The sequence below is a fragment of the Nilaparvata lugens genome, chromosome 9, assembly GCF_014356525.2.
Source record: "Nilaparvata lugens isolate BPH chromosome 9, ASM1435652v1, whole genome shotgun sequence".
NCBI lineage: Eukaryota > Metazoa > Arthropoda > Insecta > Hemiptera > Delphacidae > Nilaparvata > Nilaparvata lugens.
In genome coordinates this window covers 12,615,549-12,641,980 of record NC_052512.1, presented here as the reverse complement: position 1 = coordinate 12,641,980, position 26,432 = coordinate 12,615,549, and the positions used below count along the sequence as shown (strand labels likewise).

Sequence of the window (26,432 nt, the reverse complement as noted above, 5' to 3'; positions counted from 1 at the left end):
GCATGCGCTGATAGTTTGTTTACCATAGCATAGAATACATAACCAACAATATGATGTTTGATAACCATTCAATAAATGAATTTTTCTCGATAGAAAATTTGAGAGTAATGGAATAAAATAAATTTACACGTTTCTAGACGGTAGGTTTGTAAAACAGCCTTTCTCCATTCACGCAGCTAGTAAACGACACATTTTAGTATAAATCAACTTTATATGTGCGTGCCAAAAGCTTGAACCAACGATTTTGAAATGGCGTTCCATGGGAACATTTTGGACTAGTAGTTACGTGATGGAACAATTTACGATTGGTACTGGAACAATTTACTGTACACAGAACGTACACATTATTTTCTCTAAAAGGCCACTTAGTTTATTCCTAACCTAATAAATTCAGGAATTTGATACCCTACTGTACTTCGATTGTGTGTGGTCGTAGTGTAGATAAAAAATAGTGTATACAACAGAAGGCTGTGCAAAGGCTCAAAATAAACTTTCTACAGGTGATATTTTTCAAAGTTTCTCGATTTGTATATCATCAAGCTTTCAAATTAAAAAAGTTTTTTCCAGGAAAACATTTTTATTCCGATCATTACTTTTTGAGATATGAGCGCCTAAAGTTCAAACTTTGGGACAGAACATTTCAAGTTCGGTAGGAGATACATTCATGCAATTCAGAGGATAGATTCTTCACGGTATTGTTGATCTGAAAGATAAAAATTTTCCAAAAATATAGATTTTTGAAAAAGTTATTCAATTTACCAAAAATAATTTAACTAGAAGTTATTTTTGGTCATTTTTATTGAATTAAATAGCTTTCTCGAAAATTGATATTTTTGGAAAATTTTTGTATTACTAGATCAACAATATCATAAGGAATTTATCCTTCAAATCTCATTGCTTTACCTCTTACCGAATTTGAAATGTTCTGTTCCAAAACTTTAAACGCTCATAACGCTCAATTTAGGCGCTCATATCTCAAAAAGTAATGATCGGGAAAAATGTTTTCCTGAGAAAACTTCTCAATTTTGATAGCTTTATGATATAGAAATCGAAAAACTTTGAAAAACATCACCAGTAGAAAGTTTATTTTTAGCCTTTGCACAGCAATTTCCTCAGCACTCGTGAGATGTTCAAGACACGCGACGCTCACTTTTTGTGTCTTAACTTTACAGTTGAGAGTAAGTGTAAAGCTCTTGTGTCTCAACTTTACAATTTGTCTTCAACTTTTGCGTTAAATACCCCTTTTATGAAACCGTTGTACAAACTACTATTGACATTGAAGGAAGCTATACTGATGCTAGGCCTCACTCACGTCATAGCCTGGTAGATGCTCTCGATGCCGTAACGCATGGCAAACTCGTCGACTATCTCCTGGCCCGGTTCATCGAAGTAGATCTTCCAGGCGTCATCTCCCTTCGTCTGCGGCAGACTCACAATGCCGCAATTGTTCTCGCAAAGAGAGTGGAACAGATTTTCATGAAGGCACGTGTATTGGACATGGTAGGGCGCCACCTAATCACAAACAAACGAATCATTCATCTATTTATTCATTCCATTGATAATCACAAATGATTATTACATTAAAAAATGATTTGGAGAAGACAACAGGAATAACCCAAAATTGTGTCTCTCCCAAATTTTGATGAGTAAAAGATTCAAGACAAAAATGAGAAACTAATTTATCAGAAACTAATATACTACGCGTCCCGCAACGCTAGTAGACAGTCTATCTATTAACTTTGCGCGTCCCGTACCTTTCACTTTAAAACGGCATAGAGGCAAGTAAAAGATAAAAGAACGCAACTACAAAAAGCTCCTTGTGTATCTTTTCAGATGCAACACGTCGCTTTTGAGAAGATACAGGAGAGCATCTGTTGCTTATGGAGAGATACATTAAAGCTCCTTGTGCTTGTGGGGTCGCAACCAACCTGTCTCCTTGACAGCTAATCTCCTCGCTATCATTGCGAATAATTTCGCTATCCTTGTGTATCATTTCGGATGCAACACGTTGCTTTCGATAAGATACAAAAGAGCATCTGTTGCTTGAGGAAAGATACATTTTCAAAAATGTGATCGATGTTTTTGAATGGGTAGTATTGTAGTCTAGTTGCCCTCCGCCAATGTACAAACCTACAGGACCCGGACTGTAACTCCAAAAAGCTCCTTGTGTATCTTTTCAGATGCAACACGTTGATTTGAGAAGATACAAAAGAGCATGCTGCTTATGGAAAGATATATTTTCATAAATGTTGGATGTTTCTGAACGGGTAGTATTGTAGTGTAGTGGCCCTCTGCCGGTAGGCAAAGCTACAACCTACAGGACCTGGACAAACCCGTTAGCTCTCAACGTCTCATGCTGGGACGCTCAAAATGGATTATTTATTCGAGGAGAGAAATAAATTGATTATTATTTTTCACAGAACTTCACTCCGCTTGGGGAAATGATCAATGATCTAATAAAAAAGCAATGCTACACCCTAACTATAAAGATTCACACCAAATGCTCAATAAATGCTTAAACCAAATTCAATCAGCTGGTGACTTAAAATTGAAATGTACCAATCTATAACGAACGAGGTTTGTTTGTTTCAAATTCAGTTCCAAATGAAATTCACTTTTAACTGATCTGTGCAAATGACACTATGTAATGACTTTCGCATCAAACGATGGGCTTGAAAGTGATAAAGTCTGCTTATGAAGAATTTTTCTACTATCAAAGCCGTGCTTTCAAACTTTATTATTGTTGAATATTGATTACATGATCTTGAATCATAATTGTAATTCATAATTTTTTTGAAATTTGTCAGAAATTTAGAACATTATTGATTTTGGATTATGTAGTATATGATAGATATTGTCTACTGGACTTATTCCGATATGATAGATATTGTCTACTGGACTTATTCCGTTTCAACATGGAGACATTGATAGACAAAGATACAGGTGGTTTCAAAACTGAGCACGATTATAAAAATAAAATTCAATTTCAATTTTAATCGATTTCGATTTTTCCATATTTTTCCATATTCTTCCTTCCTATCCTTTCTCAGTTACCCTTCTGCCTAGCATAGGGTAGTTTAAGGATTCCTCGGCCCACTTACTTTCCCTGTATATTGTAGCATACATAATTATTCTATGTGAAATAAATGAGAATATTAATCTGAGTATTCTTTGGTACTTTTTTGGCTACTAATGACAGATAAATAAAGAACTCTAATCTAATCTAATCCTCTGCCATTTTCTTAGTTTGCTGGAGGTTTTTTACATATTTTTCGAACGCAGTTTTGATTTTCAAGAGGCTATTCATCACGCGAGTAGTGGCACGGACTTGCAGAACGTCAGTGGTCTCGCGTGAGCATTTTGCTCACACTCACCCTTATGGCTCCCTAGACTATAAACAGTTGGTTTTGACAATGCTCTTTCAATATTTATTAATTTCAAACCTTTCTCAACGTGTTCTATGTTATTATATATTATTTAATAGTATATAATAACATAATACATGGAGGAGATTCCAAAAATACATACTGCAAATTTATCGTTAGAATTTATAATTTTTATGGGATAAAATAATCTACTCATGAATGGAATGAATATACCATCTCTATTTGACTCATTTTTCGACATCTAGATAGAAAAAAAAAGATTTCAGAAAAAAAATCAGAAGATGGAATATAAAATAGGAAGATAATACCTATATATTGAAATTAGTCAACGTTCACTCTGTCTACCTCAAACTGTTTAAGATTGTCTAGAGGACTGTCACAGCGAGGATTACATGAGCTGCCAACCTTGGAAAACAAAAATTCCCAAAGCTACATATAAAAGTTACAATTGTGCGGCAATTTGCCGCGGGCGCGACTGTTTAAAGACCAGTACAGGTAGGCATGCCTATACCGTGGGTTCAGAAGAAGATAAAATTGGATGAATAACATACCTTTTCCTCTCCCTTGATCTCGACACTAATGTGCAGCCGGATAGCTCCGCTGACGGCCGACTTGTCAGTTCGCTTCTCCAGGTTGTACCAGACGTCCATCTCGCCGGACAGCGTCCGCACCTCGATGATAGTCTGACCGAGGAAGTCGTCCGACTCCCGCGTCAACTTCTGACGCAGCTTCGACTTGAGGTCATTGTCCTCGTCCCACACTCGCACCTTGATGCGGTCTGACGAGTTATGACACTCGCTGTCATCAACAAAAGATAAATTTATCGAAATTACTGGGATATTGCAATTATGCGAATTCTTATAGATTTAATATTATTTTTAAGCGAAAATCCAAATTAAATGCTGTGAATCACTCCGAAGACTTCTGCTACTACGAATATTGACAACAGGGGAAACATCTAGATGGAAATTCGATGAGCCCTACTATTCAAAAGTCATTTGTCAGCCCGAGAATTGAACCCGGTACCTCCTAATTGCCAGTCTGGAATGCTTACCCTTACACCAAACTGAAAATCTCTGGATAGCAAGATCGCTTTTATAATTGAGATTTTGCTAGTTGATGTCACTTTGGTGCAAGAGTAAACATTCCTGACCGGCAATTTGGAACCGGGTTCGATTCCCGGGCTAATAATTTTTGAATAGTAGCGCTCATCGAATTTCCATCTAGCTGTCCACCCTGTTGTCAATATTCGCATTAGCAGAAGTCTTCGGGGTGGTTTACAGCATTTATATTGGATTTTCACTTGATAATAAAAATTTATCATCGTATTAAACATCAATCGATCAATGACTCTGGAATACCAGTGTTGATAAGGTCCTGACTCATAATGTCAGGCACATGCTCATATGAAGAGCCAGCCTTCTTCACATTTGATTATACAGGGTGTTCTGAAAAAATGTGCCCATAAGTCAGGGCGTGATTTCTCTAATCAAAAGAAGAAAAAAGTTTCGATTAACATAGGTCCGATAATACTTGGTTACCAATTTATACAGGTCGAAAGATTTCGTCTGAATTTCAGTTCCCCTGATGAAACGAAGCCCTACGGGTATTTGTTGGCTGTTAATTAAGATGTACAATTTAGCGTATTTTATGTAAAATGAACTGTAAAATTGGATAAAATCATTTCCAGACCTGTAGCTACAGTAGTTTTTAAGATATGTGACGAAATACGCGAAACTTGGTCCCGAAAAACAAGTTCCTTTGAAGTTTGGAGAAGATTTACTATGTTAAATGTACAATAATCACAAAATATTTTTTTTTCAGAGCATGTGGAAAATTTAATTTTGAAGAGAAATATGTAGAATATGTCAATAATAGACAAACGCCATCTTAGAAAAATAATTCATAATTACATACAAAACGCATGAAAAATAGAGAGCCTAACAGATGTTGTCTATTTTTCACGACTTTTGTATGTAATTAAGGATCCTGAGGTTTCGTCTGTCTATTATAGACTTATTCTACATTTTTCTCTTCAAAATTAATTTTTTTACAAGTTTTGAGGGAAAATATTTTGTTTTTATTGTACATTTAACATAGTAAATCCTCTTCAAACTTTAAAGGAACTTGTTTTTCGGGACCAAGTTTCGCGTATTTCATCACACATCTTAAAAACTCCTGTACAGTGTACCTACAGGTCTGGAAACGGTTTTACTCAATTTCTCAGTTTATTTTACATAGAGTACGCTTAATTGTAGTGTATCTTAATGAACAGCCAACCTAATACGAAAGAAACTACCTATAAAGAAACTTCTCTACTATGCATGGATGAGGAAGGATGAATTTACAGTGAATAATAACGTTTCTATGTATAACCTGAGAGTTACATCTCATTACATTTATAATATAAACTATTCAGATTTGACAATAGTGCGAAGACAATTGGGGTATCTTAGCTCAAAAATAATAAATATCATGCCAAATGCATTGTCAGAATCTCTTTCTAATAGGGGTAGACAGAGGATGGAACAGATAAATAAGTGGGTGATAAAAATTTTTTTTTTCGACATCAGTCAAATATTATAATTACTAGTAATTAGTTGTTAACTTCGATTTTTTGTAGCTTTGATTATTAGTAAATAAATTTTTATATTGTCTAAACAGCTGATACTCTCACTCAGCGTTCAGGGTTTTGCCCTTGCTGGGTGGTGCCATGTAATTTCAATTTATTTGTAAAATAGCATAATATTATAATCTAGAATATTTCTTTTGTAAGTTTTTTATTTTGTATTTTGTTTAATGGGCAATGAAGATGTTTGAAAAAAAATACCCGTAGAGCTTCGTGTCAGCAGGGGAACTGAAATTCGAACGAAATCTTCCACTCTTTATAACTTGGTAACTATACTCCGTACAAATCTTCTTCAGACTTGGAGGAATTTGCGGCGCAAGGAAATGGAGGGAGATCAACCAATTGCAGTGATGGATTGAGTGGTCATAGCATAGAGACACAATAGCATAAGTAGATATCCCATGGTATAGGGCATTTATGTCGCAACTATCGCTACTGTTATCTCAAGCTGATAGTTCACGTAGTTATTTCCTGTGAAGCTTTATGACGCTGGTAGTCACTCATATTGTGCCGTTCATACACTCTTACCCGGTCAAAACAGTAATAATCGACAGTAGTCGGCTTGGGATAACAGTAAAAGTTGCGACAAGAACGCCCTATACCATGGAATATCCACTTACGCTATTGTTTCTCTGCAATGGTCGCCAAACTTATGAGCCTGTTAGCTAAAATAGCATTTATAAATCTTCTAGTGAGCGACCAACGAATATTAGAATAAACAAAGTATCTTTATTCCCTATAAAGATACATTTCTAGTGTTGAAATCTACTTATCTCATAGCAAGAAGTATAACAAAAGTTGAAATGTACATTTCAATGAGAGCAGAGGAACTGTTTTTGGTCATCAAGTATTTTCTTGATGTTTCGAGTGTACGTTGTAGCCACCATCCTGATGCAGTTATCCAATTGTTCATCAGTCAGTCTGTTCCTATAACGATTTTTTATGAATTTCATACTTGAAAAAGATGCTTCTCACAAGTAGGTAGAGCTGAACATAGCTTTCAACCTCAATGCAACTTGAATAATATTTGGATATTTTTCTATGGGGACTTGAGGCCAAATATTTCCAGTTGTAGAAAGTGATCTGAGAGACAGATCATTTTGAAAATTCACAAATTCCATTTCAATTGAAGCCTGATCTCCACCAAAATGTTTTACAACACAAGCTGCATAGATCTCTACAAAAGAGAGTTGATGAATTGTATTACCATACCATATTAGATATGCTTTTAAAATCTTTGATCAAACTGTTGTCTCAAGTCTGAAAAAAATTGTAACATATTCTTAGTTATTTCTGCGGTGCTGAGGAGGATTTTTCTCGTCATTGATTTTCTTCAGACCGGGAAGGTGTATATATTCAAACTGGACGACATTCTTTTGCACGAGCGTTTCTATTAGCTACCAAAAACTACCCCACGAGCTACCGGTAGCTCGCGATCGACTGTTTGTGACCACTGCTATATGGTCATAGGTGGAAGCGTAGTTGTCAATTTGTCGAGTCAGTCGAGTCTGTGATTGCAGAGAGGAAACTTCTTTCCTGTTGTCAAGGATATCCGGAGAACAATGATTGTTCATTAGAATAATGATAAGGTAACGACTTACAAGTAGAACTTTTCCTGCCAGACGGGATTGAGCTCCTGAGGCATTGTCCGGGTCCTCTTCTTCACCTTGCCGACCTGCACCGTCACATACGGATCCGACGTCCCACTCTTGTCTTTTGCTATCAAGCCTTGTGCGCAGATAACTGCTCAAACACAAAACACACATTATTAGATCAAATGCAAGACAACGTGTTGAGTGGATACGATTATGATTTAGCATCTAAAGACGTTAGAGATTTGGAGGGTTCAACTGAATAAGTTGTTTTCAACATTTTTAATTTGAAGAAACTTGAGATATTGCCAAAAAATCCACTTCATTTTATTCTTTCACAGGGGCATGCGTTTGTGTGTCCATGCTCACACAAACAAAATCAATTGAAGTAGACTAGTGGTGAACATTGATGATTTAATGTAATTGAATCAGTTCTATTCTTCAAATTTTGAATCCCAAGTAATATTCAACAATTAGACTCCTAGTCTAGAATTTAGCATGTATGATGGGGAAATACATTGACTGTGTCCTATACATTTATCATTATTTCATCTACTGAACCACTGACGTCTTCAATTTGTCATCAATTCTTCACATTTTGAATTCAGATTAACATCTAATGAAACTACTGATAATCTAAAGCTTCTCAGACATTTATGTTCAAATAAGGTCTACTCTTCCGAAATTCTAAATTCAAAGTTATATTGAATTAGATTACTGTTGATTAGAAACTGGAGAATCCAGAGTTTACAAAATACTGATTGATTCAAATTCAAAATCAAATCATTTATTTCGCCATTTAAAAAAATGAAACAATCATAAATAAAGAGCAAATCAAAAATGATGAACAATAAATTTAAACAAAATACAAGTGTATTGAATAGAATCTATCCATCAAATTCTCCAATTCAAAGTCGGATTGTTTTTATTGAATTTAGAGTTATATTGCATAAGATTACTGATAATTAAAAACTGGTAATTACTAGTTAATCCAGAGTTTACTAGATATTGATGATTGAATAAGTTCTATCCATCAAATTTTTCATTCAAAGTAGGTTTAAATGGGACTAGGTTACTGGTAAACTATATTACACTAGAAATTGATCACACTATAGCAGCCTAAAAATTACTTATTTGTTCAAATGACTGAGACTGTTATGAGATAAACTTATTTCGGTTTTTGTTTCCTTCTTAATAATATCAATGATCGAAATTGCTTGTACAGAATAGTGGGAAAGTAGGCTGAATAATATTTTTTCCACAACTGCACGTAAAGAAAGAATTTACATACTCAATTCTCCTCGTAAAATAGCTTATTTCTGAGGAGAATCGACTTTTTCGCTCGCTAACCATCTGCGCATGAGCAGTAGATTTTCTTTACGCTCGCAAATCATTCGCGCATGCGCAGAAGAGTTTCTTTACGCTCCCTAATCAGCTGATGATTAGCAGCTCGCCAAAAGACAAACCACTCTCGATCAGATCTTAACCTAAAAAGTCGGTATTTGTACCGATTCTACAGCCATGATGGATATCAGTGTAGACGAATTATTAGCCTATTAACTCCGCCAGATATAAGTGATTTATCAGGTTTGTGCAGTTGTAGAAGAAATTTTGTATGTAATTCGCGCGTAATGCTTCTTTATCACTCTTGCAAAATTATCACGCTCCGCTTCGCGTCGCGTGATAACTGTTTTCCGCGAGCGATAAAGTCGCGCATTACGCTTTTAATACATAAATAGCTATTTCCAGAGTGATGAGTGATGCAGATATACAGAGTGGCCCATAAGTCAGTTGACAAATATCTGTTGAATGAAATAATATATAACAAAAATTGTAATACATGTCCATTATTGTATTGGAATGATGTATTTGAGGTCCAATGCGGGGAGAATATTCTCATTTTCAAATCCTCAAGATTATTATTATTATTAGCTTATGGCTTTGAATGGTGGAGAGACCCAAGGGTTGTTCCACCTCGCCGTATATAATCCAAAGTTCCCTAATGGGAAACCGGACACTAAGGTTATAGTGAGCACAATACTTTGAATTTACACTTTTCACTTCGGAATGAAGTTTATTTTGATGTTAAAAAGTCCAAATATATACAAAACCGAAACAAAACACGAAACCACTAAGCCAAATTTGGAAAATATTGATTTTAGACAATAAACTTAGATTGAATGAAAAAGACTAAGAAATTGTCAAAATAATCATTCAATATGAATAATTACCACAATATCAACTTCTCAACTACACAAAAAATAAACTTAGAGCCGAAAATTCATAGCACACTACAATTTTGCCATGGCAACCATATCCTCAAGATATAAAGCTGCGTTTACACCAAAGCTATTAACAAAATGTTGATAACTCAATTCTTATAGATTCTATTAGATTGAATATAACTTATCATACACATGATGAACATTCATGTGTTTGTCAAGTTCCGTTCAATCTAATAGGATCTATAAGGATTAAGTTATTAACATTTTGTTAATAACTTTGGTGTAAACCCAGCTCAAGATTGCTTTAAACTGAGTGATTTGGTTTGTAACAACAGCTGACTTTGAAAATTGCAAGCGTCAACTGACTTACAGGCCACTCTGTATATACAATGTTATAATAAATTAATACAAATTTTCCAGGATCATACTACTGTTGGAAATCCACAATAAGGGACAAGATAGGCATTCCGCATTGTTTTCAAGGTGAATTATCACATATCAGTGAACCTGTCCGTTACAGTGAGAATAATATGCCTATAAGTTTTAATGGAACAATTCACACTCGCTCGACCGAGCTGAGTGAAAATAGTTCCACTAGAACTTCCATTGAAGTTGAAGAGAGCTTGAACTCCTCATAAAGTGACTGTGTTGAAGAAAATTCAATATTTTAATATCCAAATGTATGGGAAACAGATTTGGAGCTATTTAAATCATTATGATCGTGATAATCTATCTATTTTAAATCCTAGTTCCATCATTGCTGTTTGAGTCATTAATGATTCGAAGAATCTCAAAATACTGGTACTAATAATAATGAAAATGATAATATTGAGAAAATGGCGTTTAATTCATCCACTTATTCTTGAAAGACCAGACTAGAATCAGGGACACGAATAGTAGCTTCTAAATTATAGATGAAATAAAATGCATTACCTTACAAGCTTCAATATCTTATGGAAATTGAATAATTGATAGTGACTTTTGTATTAATTGAAATTCAGAATTTGAAATCCTGAGAAATTATACGAACGATCCTTCAATCAATTGTAAGAATTAGGGTGAAGCCTCAGGACTGTTTGTATAATAAATTTGGCGAATTGTCAATGAGTCAAATATTTGCTAGGCAATATTCCTTTATTCGTGGATAGAATCACAACCATATAAATATGATTAGGAAGAACAACAGTACAAGCTTGGCCCAAAACTATTCCATTCCCATATACTCTTCAAATATTTTTTCAACTATCTCATCTATCGAAAGCTTAAGGTGCGTACAGATATACGCGCCGCGAATATGAGCAATTCACTTTTAATCAGCTGATTTTATCTGTATTCTTACAGAAACGGTAAGATACAGATATAAAAAGCTTGGCATCAGCTGATTAAAAGTGAATCGCTCATGTTCGCGGCGCGTAAATCTGTACGCACCTTTAGAGACGAAGAGAAGAGATGGAAGATCATGGAAAAAGTATAATAATTCCCCCCCCCACCACAAATCAACTGATTCCAATCCAGAATAAGAATTAGTGGATGAACAGTTCCGACTAGCATACTCAGATCGGTAGAAAAACAATTGAAAATACACACTTTTCTACATATTTACAAATAAATGATACTGAAGAAAGTGAGAAAAAGACTACAACCGCTATAAGAAAACAGTGTAATAATTAATATTGAAGACAAATTTCATACAGAAGACAACATTGAATATCATAGCAATAATGCACAAGAAACAGAGTGTATGAATAGATATCGTGTACGCTCACTAGTTACAAGAAAATAGAAATACAATACATTTTTACGAAGAAAACAAATCCACCTGAAATACCTACATATTGCTTACTACAGTAGATTTTACATGTGGCAGCTAGCAAATCCGTGTGTTCATCTTTTTTGCTTCGACATAATGTCCTGTACTCTCGATAGACTAAGTTGAGACTAAACGTCCAGACGACCATATCAGCGTTGCCAGATCGAGTGAAAACAAGCTTTCTCATTCATGCACATCCAATAACGCTGGACATGCAGCATCGACTGTATTCTGTCACAAAGGCATGGAAAAGTTTCATCTTCATACAATCTGGCAACACCACAATACTTGGTGGTCCTGGAGCTCGAATATCAAACAATTTCAATCCTACACTACTTTTCAAATTTGATGATCTTCCATTCTAGACTAGACTACTTTATATCTAGACATTTATGGGCGATACCTACACATTCTACCTGTGAAGATATGTTTCAAATCCACTGATCAACGAGCTATCAAAGTATCCAATAATTATTGATTTCCATCGAGTAAGCACTTTAATCTATCGTAACTTCTAGAAACACAAAATAATAACTCATCCCACTATCTCAAAAAACATTATGTTGTAAGCTTTGTATTCAACTACGTTGTATCCAACGAATGAGTTTTTACTATTAAACTGCAATTTAAACTGTGTGAATTGAAAGCTCCTGGTTTTCGATTTTCTATCAAGGGGCAAGATAGGCATCCCGCATTGCTCCGTCTCTTTCATGGAGAAAAATAAATAATGGTATTCTCTATCAGACTGTAAAATAATGTACATAGTGGGGGAGAAGGAATTTTTCAGTATATATCATATTATCTTAATCATAGAAATTCAATTTGGATGATTTTCATCGAAAAACTATTTCTATAAATAATTTTTACATCAAATTGCAGCCTACTTCCATCAAGACCTAATTTTCAAACAATAAAACACTACTCTACAGGAGTTCCTTATTACATATACAATAACAAGTCGGATGAATTTCTCGAGCCAGTATCTTAGAAGAGCTGAATGATTGACTACTTTGAAAGAAATACCTACGTAGATAATACGAAGAGAGTGCTAGATAGATCAAATCTACAAAGAGGAAGTTAAACAGAAAGTTATTTACAAGTGAATTAGAAATATATAGAGAGAGAGAACAATATGGAGAGAAATACATGGAGAGAAAAATTAGAATATTTACAGTTTGAATTGGTATGTATATGATGTGTGGATGATAAAATTCATAGCAGTATAATAATATTTCGATGAAGTTTGCATCATATTCATGTAAGTTACAGTAATGTACAAGAGGTTGGGTTCAACTATACACGAGGTTTATAAGTGGTTTAGTTTAATGATCCAGGCTACAGTAACTGGTTTGAGAATTATTTCACAGAAGCAGTTTCCAATCGTTCAACTGATAGGAACTGTCCCATCTGGGATCAACGGGATCAATTTGGGTCAATTCCCAAACGGGAATTGCAACTGTCTAGCAATATATGGGTCGAAGAAGTGTGATATAGAGAAAAGTGTGCTACACTATAGAGAAAGAGTGTGCATCACGGGGAAAACTGTGTTAATAAATTTGATGATAAATTATTAATATTTTTAGATGCTTCATAGTTATTTCAACGTGAATCATTTGATTTGTTATATGTCATGTTTGAGAGGATATTCTGAAACAAAAATGAAGTGAGATCTTGATGTGGAGAAATTTTGAAAATTGTGTGATTACGTTTTCCAATTTTCAAAATACGGTGGACTATAGCTGTGGACTTTATCAAAGAAGCTGAATGATCTTTCTGCATAGTGTGAGATAAGCTGGAATAATTCAGCATAGATTTTAGAAGAATAGTAAATAAGAAGAGTCGATAATCAAGTCAGTGGATAATTTTCATTGAAGCATAATACTATATAAGATTAGGAGAAAATAAATGTGAGTTTAAAACAGGAATCATACCTCAAATATCACAGAAACGAAAGAGGTTTTAAAATTGTGTATCTTCCACATTTTTTGAAAAGTGAATTAGGAAGGTGGAAGGTGGAATGATAGAGAGAGAGAGAGAGATAGAAAGACAGAGAAAGCTAGTGAGAGACTGAGGAGCGACAGAGAGTTTGAGTAAGTTGGAAATGTGATTAATTATCCGAATAAAATGCAGTAAGTAGTTCTACAATGTCATATGTCTACCGCTCTAATGGAAAAAACGTGTACTAGAAAGAAGAACCTGCTCATGTCTCGTATATTTGTCGGTTTTCATATCATGAAAACTATTATGGTTCATTAGAAATAACTATTTCTAAGAGTTTATCTATTATTATTCTAGTTTTTACAAGAAAGCACTGAATGGGAGAGAAAAATTAAGGATACTCCTTGTACTATTTCTCTCCCAAATTTAGATAACATTTTAGAAGTCCAAAATTAGTTTATGATTCCACTTTTCTGAAATTTACTCCTTATTCACTCAAAAACAGCAGAAACTAAGTACTTTGAATTTTGAAGGTTGAGAAACTGGATAGAAAAAAGGAATATTACACTCAAAAAACGGGAAACCTTTTTTAACTTATAAAACAAGAGCAAATCTTATTCAAACTGCTCAAATTCAGTCAATTGAAGTGACAAATCAGTAATGGAGGTTAAATTGAATAAATACTATATAGTGTATTGATAAGGTTACTTAATTCTACTTTGTTTTGTAAGTTTCCTTATAGCCTTACATTGTATATCCCTCCATACATTGGGTTGCCTTTCATTGAAACAATGATCAGGAGATAAAAGACAGGCAAAGTAATTCAAAATTACATCCCTTCACAATGTATAGTAGAGAATAAGGTTGAAGGTTAAATTGACACATTCACAGAACGGACTATAAAATGGATAGATTCATAGAACTTTCCAGATCGTAAAATAAAGCTACAAATTGATATCTTATTGAGTGAATAAGTGGAACAGGGTAAAGTTGATTAATCATATGAATGTTCTTGCCGACTCTGTTCGACTGACATGGAAAATCTAAGTTGAATTTGATCGATTTCTATTCAATGATCTACGTGTGATACTAGTGTTTAACAGAGCAGCTTTTCTCAGCAAATCAGGTGGAATTTCTTTCAATCTATCAACTCTGATTGCGATTCCGTTTTTTAATTAATATGGTTCGGTGAAGTGAGGATGATAATTATGGAAGTTGCCTTTTAGGTCGGTTGCACTTCATATAATTTCAACTACGTTCACGCTTGTTTTGTATTATTTTCATCCTTCTCGGTTTTCAAGCTGATTAATGTGATTTTAGTGTTATTTTCATTTTTTATTTCAAACCAACTAAATAACTAAATTCTGAATTTTAATTTGTATATTTCTGGACTTGAAATTTGATCAAGGTGAAGCAAAATAGCCTACGTTTTAGACATACTTGTAGCAAAATTCTATCAAATTAAGTCGATGTAAAGTAGGCTCAGCTATCAATATCTATACCTACATAACCAATACTCCAATTGTGTGCGAATTAACTTATCAGTTTTGAGTTTCGTAAGTAACATAACCTCTAGACTGTGTATTCCAAATTAAGGTTTGAAGCAGTTTTGAGTAAATGCCTTTTGTTTCTACCTGCATTGTATTTGCATATGAATGAATAAATAAATATGTAGCGGACTTGAACGAGAATTATTAAAGATATATTCAATTAAATTGAAGAAAGATTTATATCATAATTGAAGGGAACAGTTCTCGGCTGAGCCTGTTGATCCTTTTCTGATCATATGATATTGATTTGTGTATTGTGAAATGTAAATGTTGCTTCTCAATTCAATGTATATGAAACATCATATATGGAAATATTTCAATAAAAACAATATAAAAATCTTGTAGTACCCTTTATTTTTAACGGTTTAAAACGACTAGTCGTTGAACTATTTTAAAGTTTTAAAAAATAAAGGGCACTACAAGATTTTTATATTGTTTTTATTAATTTGTTCAAAAGTAGCTGATGTGAGTGAAGTGTTTTTAGGAACTATTTTATTATCCTATGAATGATATGAATATGATTGATGGAATTCCTCATGAACCATAATCTCTTCACAATCAAAACCGACAAACACAGGCGCTTCTGTTTCAATGCTGATAAACTATTTCCTTATACAAGGCGCTGTCAAAAAGTTGGTGCTCTCAGTCGGCACAAGCAGTGTTGCCAAGTTTAACCTGTAATGGCGATCTTGCACGACCACTTGGATGTGCCCTCTAGCACGATCGCCTCGGCCTGGTCAATTGTGTCTATGTGCGTGTCAGCGTCCATTGTAAACGTAGTTCTGCGCATGCGCCGGGCAAGAACACACAAACACATAGATAGGTAGATAGTAGAGTGGTCCAGCAACACAGAGGATGAGACAGTAGAGTGGCCCATCAACCACATAGTAGAGTGAGGCACACAGAGTTGATGACAGAATGAGCGTAGAGTCAGTAGATACATGGAGTGGTAAGCAAGTCAAGATAAAGTACACAGACAACATCAAACATAACAATTTGTACATACATAAAAGCGAGTGATGAAAACTGGAATCACTTTACTCAAGCCAGTATCAATAATAATGATAAAACTTGAAAGATTCCTGAGGACCAAGTTTCACAATTAGCTGGTAAACTATACTGACAGTAAACTAACAGGCTGTGCAAAGGCTAAAAATGAACTTTCTACAGGTGATATTTTTCAAAGGTTTTCGATTTGTATAGTTTCAAGCTATCAAAATGAATTATTTTCTCAGGAAAACATTTTTTTCGATCATTACTTTCTGAGATATAAGCGCCTCAAGTTTAAATTTTTGGGGTCGAACATTTTAAATTCGGTAAGGGATAAATACAATTCATTGTATTGTTAATCTAGAAAAACAAAAATTTTCTGAAAATATCAATTTTTGTTTTGAGAAAGTTATTCAATTTACTAAAAATGATCGAAAATAACTTTTAGTTGAGTTATTTTTGGTGAACAGAAAAACTTTCTCAAAAATTGATAGTTTCAGAAAATTTGTATCTTACTATATCAACAATACCATGAAGAATCTATCCTCTAAATCTCATAGATTTATCTCTTACAGAATTTGGAATGTTCTATCCCAAAAATGAAACTTTAGGCGCTCATATCTCAAAAAGTTATAATCGGAAAAAAATGTTTCCCTGAGAAAAATTTTTCATTTTGATAGCTTGATAGTATACAAATCGAAAAACTTTTATAAATATCACCAGAAAAAAGCTTTTTTCAGCCTTTTCACAGCCTTATGATAACTTGGAACACACTAATAATTTTGTTCAAAAATGTGTTTAAACTATTCCAATGGACGGTCAAGTTACTAGGCAGGTTACTAGAAGAGATTTGAACTACTGTTTCATGGACAGATCACGGGTTCTAGTAAGCGTTGACAATATTCGAGTTACATGCTCCAGTCTTGTAGAATTGAAGAAATGAGGACCATATGGTTTCATCTGTTGATGCTATTATTATCAAAAATATATATCAGTACACAGATACAGTAAGATACAGATATGATAAGCATATCAGCTGATTGATAGAGTGAAGTGAGAGGGTTCTTGGCGTGTTACTCTGTACCTAGCCTGTCATAGGTGGGCGATGTCATTTATTTATTTATCCTTCCAGAAGTCGCGCCCTACTCAATCACACGAGCTTGTTATGTACTCAGTTTACTTTAAAAACATATCAATTCATTGTATTTAGTTTATTGAGTACTCAGTTTATTGAGTACCCATTGAGTACTCAGTTTACTTTAAAAACATATCAATTCATTGTATAATTAATATTTCCATCTCATTGGACTAAAATAGTCTATGAACATTTGCATGATTACCATTCCATAGCCCAATAAGGTACATCAAGCAAAGCCATCAATTCTGTGTTATTGGTTCGTTTACAGTCCCCGTATACAGTCTTTCCCTATCTTATGCACAGTGCGACTTATGCACTGTCGCGACTAAATGTCACCTGCAGATCGAACCATTGCTCGATTGATACTGCAACTCAGTGGAGTGATGGGGAGAAATTTTTGGAATGCATAGGTGACTCAGACACCACCCCATTCAATAGTTTCTTGCAGCAAAAAACTGACACTGTTGTACTTCTTACAACAGCGCGACTGCCGGATGGTTAGAGTAAACAATACAGTAGTCGGAAAAGAAAAAAACAGGCTATTGCCCAAAACTTTCTCATTTTCCCTAATTTTGTCTTGAATTGTCATGAGTGAAATTTGGAAATAAAACAATGAGAGTTGAAACCATAACAGTACTGCAATAGCTCACTGGAGATGTGAAGCTTCAATTGCTATATGGAATGCAGTAGTAAGTTAAGTAGTTACGTAGTTAGTATACTTCAGCTGCATTCAACGATCTAACGTGCCGATAAAAACCACGATAGTGACCTTGCTAGAACTTTCTGTCATAACTGGGATCGAAACTAGCTACTCTTGACTGCTAAACAAGGGCTTCATCTTCTGGTGCATGATAACTCATCCATAACAATCATGAATTCATATAAGAGGAGTAATCAGGCCTAAATTATAGGCGAATTTTCAAAAATGTTGGTTGAAAATCTGGTCAAGTCAACTCAGTCTCATCCATTGCTTAAGCAAGTGTGATTCCAGTTTACAACAACAATAATACGGAAGCAGAAGTGGCATGAAGTTGAAGTTTTGTGGGAAGATGTTTTCTCCACAATATAGAGAGAGTAACAGATAGGAGGAGATCCAAGGACATGAAGTAGTGTAGGATATGAGAAAGTATGATGAAGGATGTGGAAGCAAGGGAGGAACTTAGGTGGAAATGAAATGAAAAATGGAATGAAATGAAAAAAATTCATTATTAGGCGGAGTTAGGACTTTTATCTAGTGAAATGGTGATATCTGAAACAAGAAGATCAACTGGGAAGTGAAGAGAGAAATCAAATCAAATTGGATGTGATTGAGAATTGGAGATGAATACATACAAAAATATAATGACTTTAAAGATAGAGGAATATTAGAAAAGTCGAATGAATCCAACATAATGGTTTGACATGTAAGCATATGATGAAGTGGAAGGATATGATGGGATCGGATACTTAAGAAATGAAACGCAAAGAGAAATATCAGTCTGAGAGGTTTGAAATGATTTGAAAAGGATCTTCTAAAGAACACACAAAGCATCTACACAAATAAAACACAAAACGAGTTTCAATACACATCGAAAAACGAACATTGAACTCAAATATTATACTATGTGCAATATTGGAGCAAGTTTAAGGTGACGAACACAAATAACAAATAATACAGCATAACAGTACACAAGAAAGGAACAGAGCAAACATCAAAACAAAATGCAACATTTAGATTAGAAAGACAGTGATAGGAAAAATATAAAGGAAGGATAGAGTGAGGGTGAGTAAGGGAGAGAGATATCGATGTGCAGAGGAAGGAGTCATAAAGAAAAAGGATGAGTAATTATTGAGACCTTGGTAGATGGAATTTGAAATAAATTTCCATTAAATAAGAAACTGTTATGATATTGTGAAGGTCAAAACTTCAACTTCTCTCCTAATAGGAAAAGGATAATTTTTCAACTATTCTGTAATATTATAGATGAAATTAGAATAATGACAGTTGATTATCATAGTTGAAATAAGTACTAAAATATAGTACTAATTCGTACTTGGAATTATCTATAATTCTAATTTCAACTAAAATATTCCGGAATAGTTGAAAAGTTATCCTCTTCATATTAGGAAAGAAGTTTTCACCTCCACAATGCCTTAACAGATTCTTATTTAATGAAAATTGATTTAATAATTGATAATTAATTGATCAATAATTTATTAAACCTTCTTAAATTTATCCAGAATATTTTTAAATTGAGTTTCCATGATAAAATATGGGATGGTAGGAAAATTACATCACAATAATATGAAGAAAATCCAAATAGAATGTCAGCATCCAATGTGGATTCTCGTTCAAAAATTATTATGAATATTCGTCACCATCTGAACCAATGCATTCTCACATTTTCATAATTTGTGAATTTTATATTGTTCAATTGCGTTATACTACCAAGTCCTCAATCAAATCAAACCAGTAATTTTGAGCGTTGAACGTCAAGTGTAGCACAACATCAAAACTGGATACATTTATAATTAACATCAATAAAACAGCAGCCAACATGAATACAGCAGGGGAAACACTCATTCAACATCAAAAACATTTAAATCACAAACACTTAGTTAAATTCAAAACAAAAAAATAACGATCAGAATTCAAGTTTTCATAAATAATGGTCACAATAATAAAAAATAATAAATGTCAAAGACAGAATCAGTCATAAAAAATTGCACAGAGAAACACACACAAAAAACGCAGATTAGTAACATTTACAAACATTCGATAAAACAGTCACAAATTTGAACGATCAAATTCGGAAATAGAAAGTAACGGTCACCTGTGATGGCGATTTTCGCCGACCATTTGCTTGTGCCATCTAACACCGACTGATTGACGGCCATCATGTGACCCACATGACTCTTTTCCTCAATGCTGAATATCGCCCTGGATTTGTTCATTCAGAATTGATCAGTATACACAATTTCAGACAAAAATACATCAAATCAAAGAGGCTCAATTATATAATATTATTAATTTGTGGGGAAGGATAAGTGAATAATGATTGTGAATACAGAATACTAGATGTTAAGGCTGTGTGGTTCACTTTTTTCTATTTAAATTGGATAATTTTTTTCAATATAATAATTATGTTAAGATCATTATAAGAGTGAGAAAAAGTGGTGACTGAAATTTTTAAGTGGTCTAACAAGCGAGTTATGGGAGTTATGGGTCGTGCTAACTCCGTTTCCTTTCCAGATCATAAACGGCTTCGACTATCTCTTGAAAAATCAAGAAATGTATCTTTTTCTTCAACTACGCGTGAAAAAAGAATTTACATACTTAATTCTCCTCGTAAAACAGCTTATTTCTGAGGAGAATCTACTTTTTCGCTCGCTAACCATCCGCGCATGAGCAGTAAATTTTCTTCACGCTCGCAAATAATTTGCGTATGCGCAGAAGAGTTTCTTTACGCTCGTCAATCAGCTGATGGTGAGCAGCTCGCCAAAAGGTCAGATCTTAACCTAGAAAGTCGGTAATTGTAACTCAGCCGATATAAGTAATTTAACAGGTTTGGGCAGTTGTAGAAAAAATTTTGTATGTAATACGCGCGTAATGCTTTTTTATCGCTCGCGCAAAACAGTTATCACGCGACGCGAAGCGGAGCGTGATAATTTTGCAAGAGCGATAAAGTCGCGCATTACGCTCTTAATACATAAACAGCTATTCCAAACTAGAACATTTTATTTCCCATATCGTTCATAAATTAAAAAGTAACATTTCTTGTACATTCGATAACTTGTTTATTTTGGCATAAATCGCGAAAAAACGCATATTAGAACAAAGCCAATGATATACTGAATGAATTAAAAAAAACTCCAATGATAAATTCGAAACCGTTTATGATCTGGAGACAAAACTTAGTTAGCACTTTCAACAACCCATAACTCGCTAATTAGACCACTTGAAAATTTCAGTTACCACTTTTCTCACTCTTTTAATGATCTTAACAATTATATTGAAAAAAGATTATCCAATTTAAATAGAAAATAGTGTACAAAACAGCCTTAATGTAAATTATGTAAGAGAAGAACACGGGATGGGAAACTGGAATATAAGGCCAATTGGCACTAGAGCTCTCCTGTATGCTGAAGATATTTTCCATAAATTTGCGACAGATAAGGAAAATTACAGCAGTCTGTAACTGAATGGGCAGAGGTGTTGAAATTGATGCAAATGATTTTCAATGTAGTTATAATTAGGATCATGGTTGCGTCAGAAGGAATGAGAGATAATGTGCAAGTTATGGTGGATAAGGAGGTGCAGTGTTTTCAGAGGATAGGAGAATAGATAGGGAGGTGCTCAACAGAGTGAGAAAGGGAGCTGCACGCCTGAGAGATTGTATATTTGGAAAAAGAGAACTTGATAAAAATATTAAGAATCAAATATATTGGACAGTTATTGAACCTATCTTGCTGTATGGAAGTCAAATCTGACCAATGAAATCATCTCATGGGAACAAGATGAGGACAGTGGAAATGAAGTACCATAGCAAAACTGTTAGGAAGACAGTAAGGAATACTAGAGTCAGGGAAGAAGTGGGCTCGATAGATGTCAGTGGAAGGATAGGAATGAGGCAGTTGAGCTGATGTACAGCTCATGTACAGCAAATGGGGGATAATTGCAAAACAAAACAGTATATGAATGTGAGAGTGCACGGACGGAGAGAAGTGGGACGTTCAAGGTATTCATATGAGGATCGGTGGACGGTGAAGAGGAAAGACTGTTCCAGAGATGAAGAAAATGGCGATGAATGGGGAATCATTGAAAAAATGGACTGAGACTACCCCAAAGCTTTAAAAGCACACTGAAGAGAGACAAAGAAGAAGAAGATTTCAATGTTGATAGTGAATCAATCATTTTGTTGCTATGAATAACTGAAAAGTTGAGAAGTAGCTCATGTTTATGTCAACAAATTGATAATGATGAGAGACTTGTATGAACTGAGAAAAACCGATTCTTATCAATTAATAATTAATTATAGATTATAAATTATTTCTTCTTCCATATAATGTTACACCACTGATAATGATGGTAGATTGGACTGTCCAAACTTCAACATGTCAACAAAAAAGAAAGTAATTCAACTCTATTTTCAATAATCGTCAGGTAATTTTAATTATCAGTAATCGTTTATAATAATTATCTATATAATAAGAGAGAGTAGGGTTGTGTTTGTTCGTGTGTTCGTTTGTTCGTTTGTTCGCATCAAAACATGTCAACTTGTGGATTGCATACCGGAAAAACGGGAATGATTTAGATCTCCAAATTTTGAACATAGATTCTAAAAATCAATCTCGTGCACCTGGAAGCCCAAATTTCAATTCTCCTTCTAGATTTTTTCAGAATTAATGTTCAAATTCATCTATGCTACCGTAGGCTACATGAAGTTCCATAGCCCAAAGTGTGTTTTTTTATGAGCAGGTTATAATGGTGTTATAAGACTATCATTTACGAACGTCTATGTAGCGCAGCGGAAAACCGCTTGCTTACGGAGCGATAGTTCCTCGGATCGAATCCCCGATGCTTCCCAATTTTTTTGTTCTTAATTTTTTCCCTCGAATCGTATTATTATCAATTATTTTTTGAAGGAATTTGTTTTCATTACTATTGAACTTGGATTTTATCAAATAATTATTTTTAATGTAAAATTTTGCCACCAGTACAAATGAATTGGACATAGTCTTCATGCTGTAGGCCTATAATTGAATTTCATAAGAAAAACATGAATAGATCACAATAAAATAAGTAATAATTTATATTATTCAGTTATAATGTACTATCAGAATGAATTCCCAGTGAAACGAGTATTTTAGGTATTTTGTTTGGAATTGGGAAAACAAAAGGCTGCCTGATTCAAATTGAGGAGGATCCTAATCGAACTAAAATTTATTGATGTATTAGAAAAATCAATATGATTCTATGAGGTTTTCAAGTATTATGTATTCTTCAGTTTTCTATACTATAATAAAGGGAAGAACTGGCTTATACACGTAAGGAATAGGGAATTATGTTTGACGCATCATCACGTCTGAAATATTAATTTGAAATTTTGCATAGAGATTCTTCATTAACCGAGGATGGCCTATTTTCAAATTTCGAATTTTTTATTACGTCAAGTTTTCATTTTGCAGTTTTAAAATAGACCCTTGCGAAGCACGGGTTACCTACCAGTATAATAATAATTTATAAACGCTAGTTGAAGAGGAGTAAATGAATGATCTTCAGTACTTGACGATTATTGAGAAAAAGGTTGAATTACTTTCTTTTTTGTTGACATGTTGAAGTTTGGACAGTCCAATCTACCATCATTATCAGTGTAACATTATATGGAAGAAGAAATTATTTATTATTGACAACAAATCATCAACTCGAAAAATGAATAGATGAGCATTTTAATTTCATTGTTGCAATGTACTGATTCGAGTGATAAATTATCAGATGGAGTGAATCATTGTGAGTGGATGGTGAATAACTAAAACTGAATGATTGTGAAGTTTGAATTGAGTATGAGAAAATGATTGATTTATGAGTATAGTACAGAGTTGGGCAGGGAGGTATGGATGATTTGAAATAACGGTTGCACACTAATTTTCAAACGAAGCTCAAAATTTATTATTTTAGTGTGTACCTTGGATTTTACAATTATAAAAATTGAAGAGGAAAGATTAAAACATTGATTATGTACGAAGAATAACATGTGTTAAATGCTGTCCGTTTTTGTCCATACACTCCTGAAGACGTTGTGAGAAGTTATCCATACTCCTCTGTAGCATTGCACGTGGTACCGCTCGAATTTATTGTGTTATTGTTTCACTCAGAGCTTCAAGGGTTTGTGATTTGTCTATTTATACACGTGCTTTCAGGTAGCCCCATGAAAAATGGTCACAAGGTGACTGGTCCGGTGACCAAGGAGGCCAGACCACATATCCACGCCACGAAATGAGGCGTACAGGAGTTCGAGCGGTACCACGTGCAATGCTTCAGAGTATGGACAGTTTATCACAACGTATCCAGGAGTGTATGAACAAAAGTTATTTTCCGTACATAATCAATGTTTCAATTTTTTCCTCTTCAATTTGTATAATGGCATTGTACAAGGTACACACTAAAAATATAAAATTCGAATTTCGTTTATAAATGAGTCTGTAACTGTTATTTCAAATCATTCATTCCTCCCAGTCCAACTCTGTATAATAATATGAAAGCTAATGTAATATCTAATCAAACTCGAATTCGATTCATAATTGGATGATAAGAATGAAGAATCGTGGAAACACATTAATAGGATATTAGAAAATCAATTCATGAGGAATTGAAGGTGAAGAGTGCTGGGCTTTGATGGATGTAATATGTATGTTCGAAGTTGTACAGGTATGTGGAAAGTGAAAACTAATATTGATGGAGGATGGTTGGCGAAAATCATGTCCAATATATATGCAATTAACATTACACAAGAGATGGATATGCCAAATTAGTTATGAAATGAACTATAAAACTATACATCAGAGTTTTTTTGAAGATAGTTCCTACCAAAATTGTTTACTCTTTAGATCTATAACAATATTATCCATTTCCTTTCCTCATTGAGAGGTTTTCAAAGTGATTGTTTATTATATTCCCCGTATAGAATAAGATCATGTTCTGCTGTACTCTTCATTTGGATCTATTTGAATAAAAGTTTCAAGTAATCATGTAGTTGGATATTCTGTATGGATTCGCATAGTGAAAAATCGATTCTCAATCAAATATTATAGGCCTATGCTATGGTTGGCAGGAAGTTCAAGTCCAAACTATTTAAGTATATTAGAATCATTATACTAGATCAGTGGTTCCCATTCTTTTATATTTGGCGACCCATCGTGTGGATGTTTTCACATGCTGGCGACTCACTGAATCTCTCCAGTTTTGGGTTTATCCTGTTGATTCTCTCCCAGTCATTTATTTGTTATTGTGATTGTAAAATGAAATAAAAATGAATAATTTCATGCCTGAAATTAGTATTGTCGATAGCAATGGAGTGAATTGAAAAAGTTACGTATCTCTCTCTTCTCTCCTAGTCCCTCTCCACAAACATTTATTCTTATTATTAGTAAACGAAAATCAAAATTAAATGCTGTAATTCACCCCGAAGACTTCTGCTACTGCAAATATTGACAACAGGGTAAACAGCTAGATAGAAATTCAATGAGTGCTACTATTCAAAAATTAGTAAAAATTCAATAATTTTTGAATAGTAGAGATCATCGAATTTCCATCTAGCTGTTACCCTGTTGTCAATATGTGCAGTAGCAGAAGGCTATATTAATTATTAATTCATAAGCACTTGAATAATTGCAATATCTCAGTAATTTCCATCTGTTAACTAACATTTATTCTATCGCAAACTAATATTATCCTATTATATTAAGCGAGCAATTTCTGTATTTATATATCTGGTTATTTTTATATCTGGTTATTTATGTTTGATGGATCTCGAAAACGGCTCTAACAATTTTCACGAAATTAGAAGCATAATAGGTTCATGATATAAAGATTCGATTGCACTAGGTCTCATCCTTGAGAAAACTCGTTGAACCACATTAAAAGGATAATTCATCCTTGGCTGAAACAGCTGTGGATAGTGAAAAAGTGAGTATGTGAAAAATCAAAATATCGCATCCCCGAAATTCAAAAGATGACGTATAGTGGGATATAAACATGATCATTTTAGAGAATTGTGTTCTTTTTATCGATAAAAAAAAAAAAATAACGAGCGAAGCTCGGTGCCCCGATATCTATGTCAAAACCTACTAAAAACTAATAATTTTTAAACCTCCCAAATATACCTATTAATGATTTATGTTGAAATATTTCTATTTTATTCATTTATATTTACATTGATAGATGGAATATCATTCTCAACTATGAATGATTGAGAAAGGAACAACAGTCTCAAAGCCTGTTATTAATAATATAGATTGATTAATACATTATAATCAGTGTGTTCATTCAATTTTCAAGATACACGCCACGACCGCCACGACCATGATCGGTAGATTAGGAACCACTGTACTAGATAACCCTGAATAATAGAAACTGAGCAGAATCGAATATGTTAAGACAGTATCATGTCTCAAGTAGTTCTGAACCTTGGACCT

At 34.0% G+C, this 26,432-nt stretch overlaps 1 protein-coding gene across 1 annotated transcript in view; it reads right to left on the bottom strand.

The window, feature by feature from the left end:
* LOC111055574 (protein unc-13 homolog B) overlaps window positions 1-26,432 on the bottom strand; it is a 785,525-nt gene that overhangs the window by 38,310 nt on the left and 720,783 nt on the right. The window contains exons 30-33 of the mRNA XM_039435489.1: window positions 20,072-20,178; window positions 7,617-7,758; window positions 3,938-4,184; window positions 1,313-1,512 (exon numbers count right to left, since the gene is read on the bottom strand). Coding sequence (XP_039291423.1) covers window positions 1,313-1,512; window positions 3,938-4,184; window positions 7,617-7,758; window positions 20,072-20,178 — 696 coding nt within the window. The remainder of the gene's footprint in view (window positions 1-1,312; window positions 1,513-3,937; window positions 4,185-7,616; window positions 7,759-20,071; window positions 20,179-26,432) is intronic.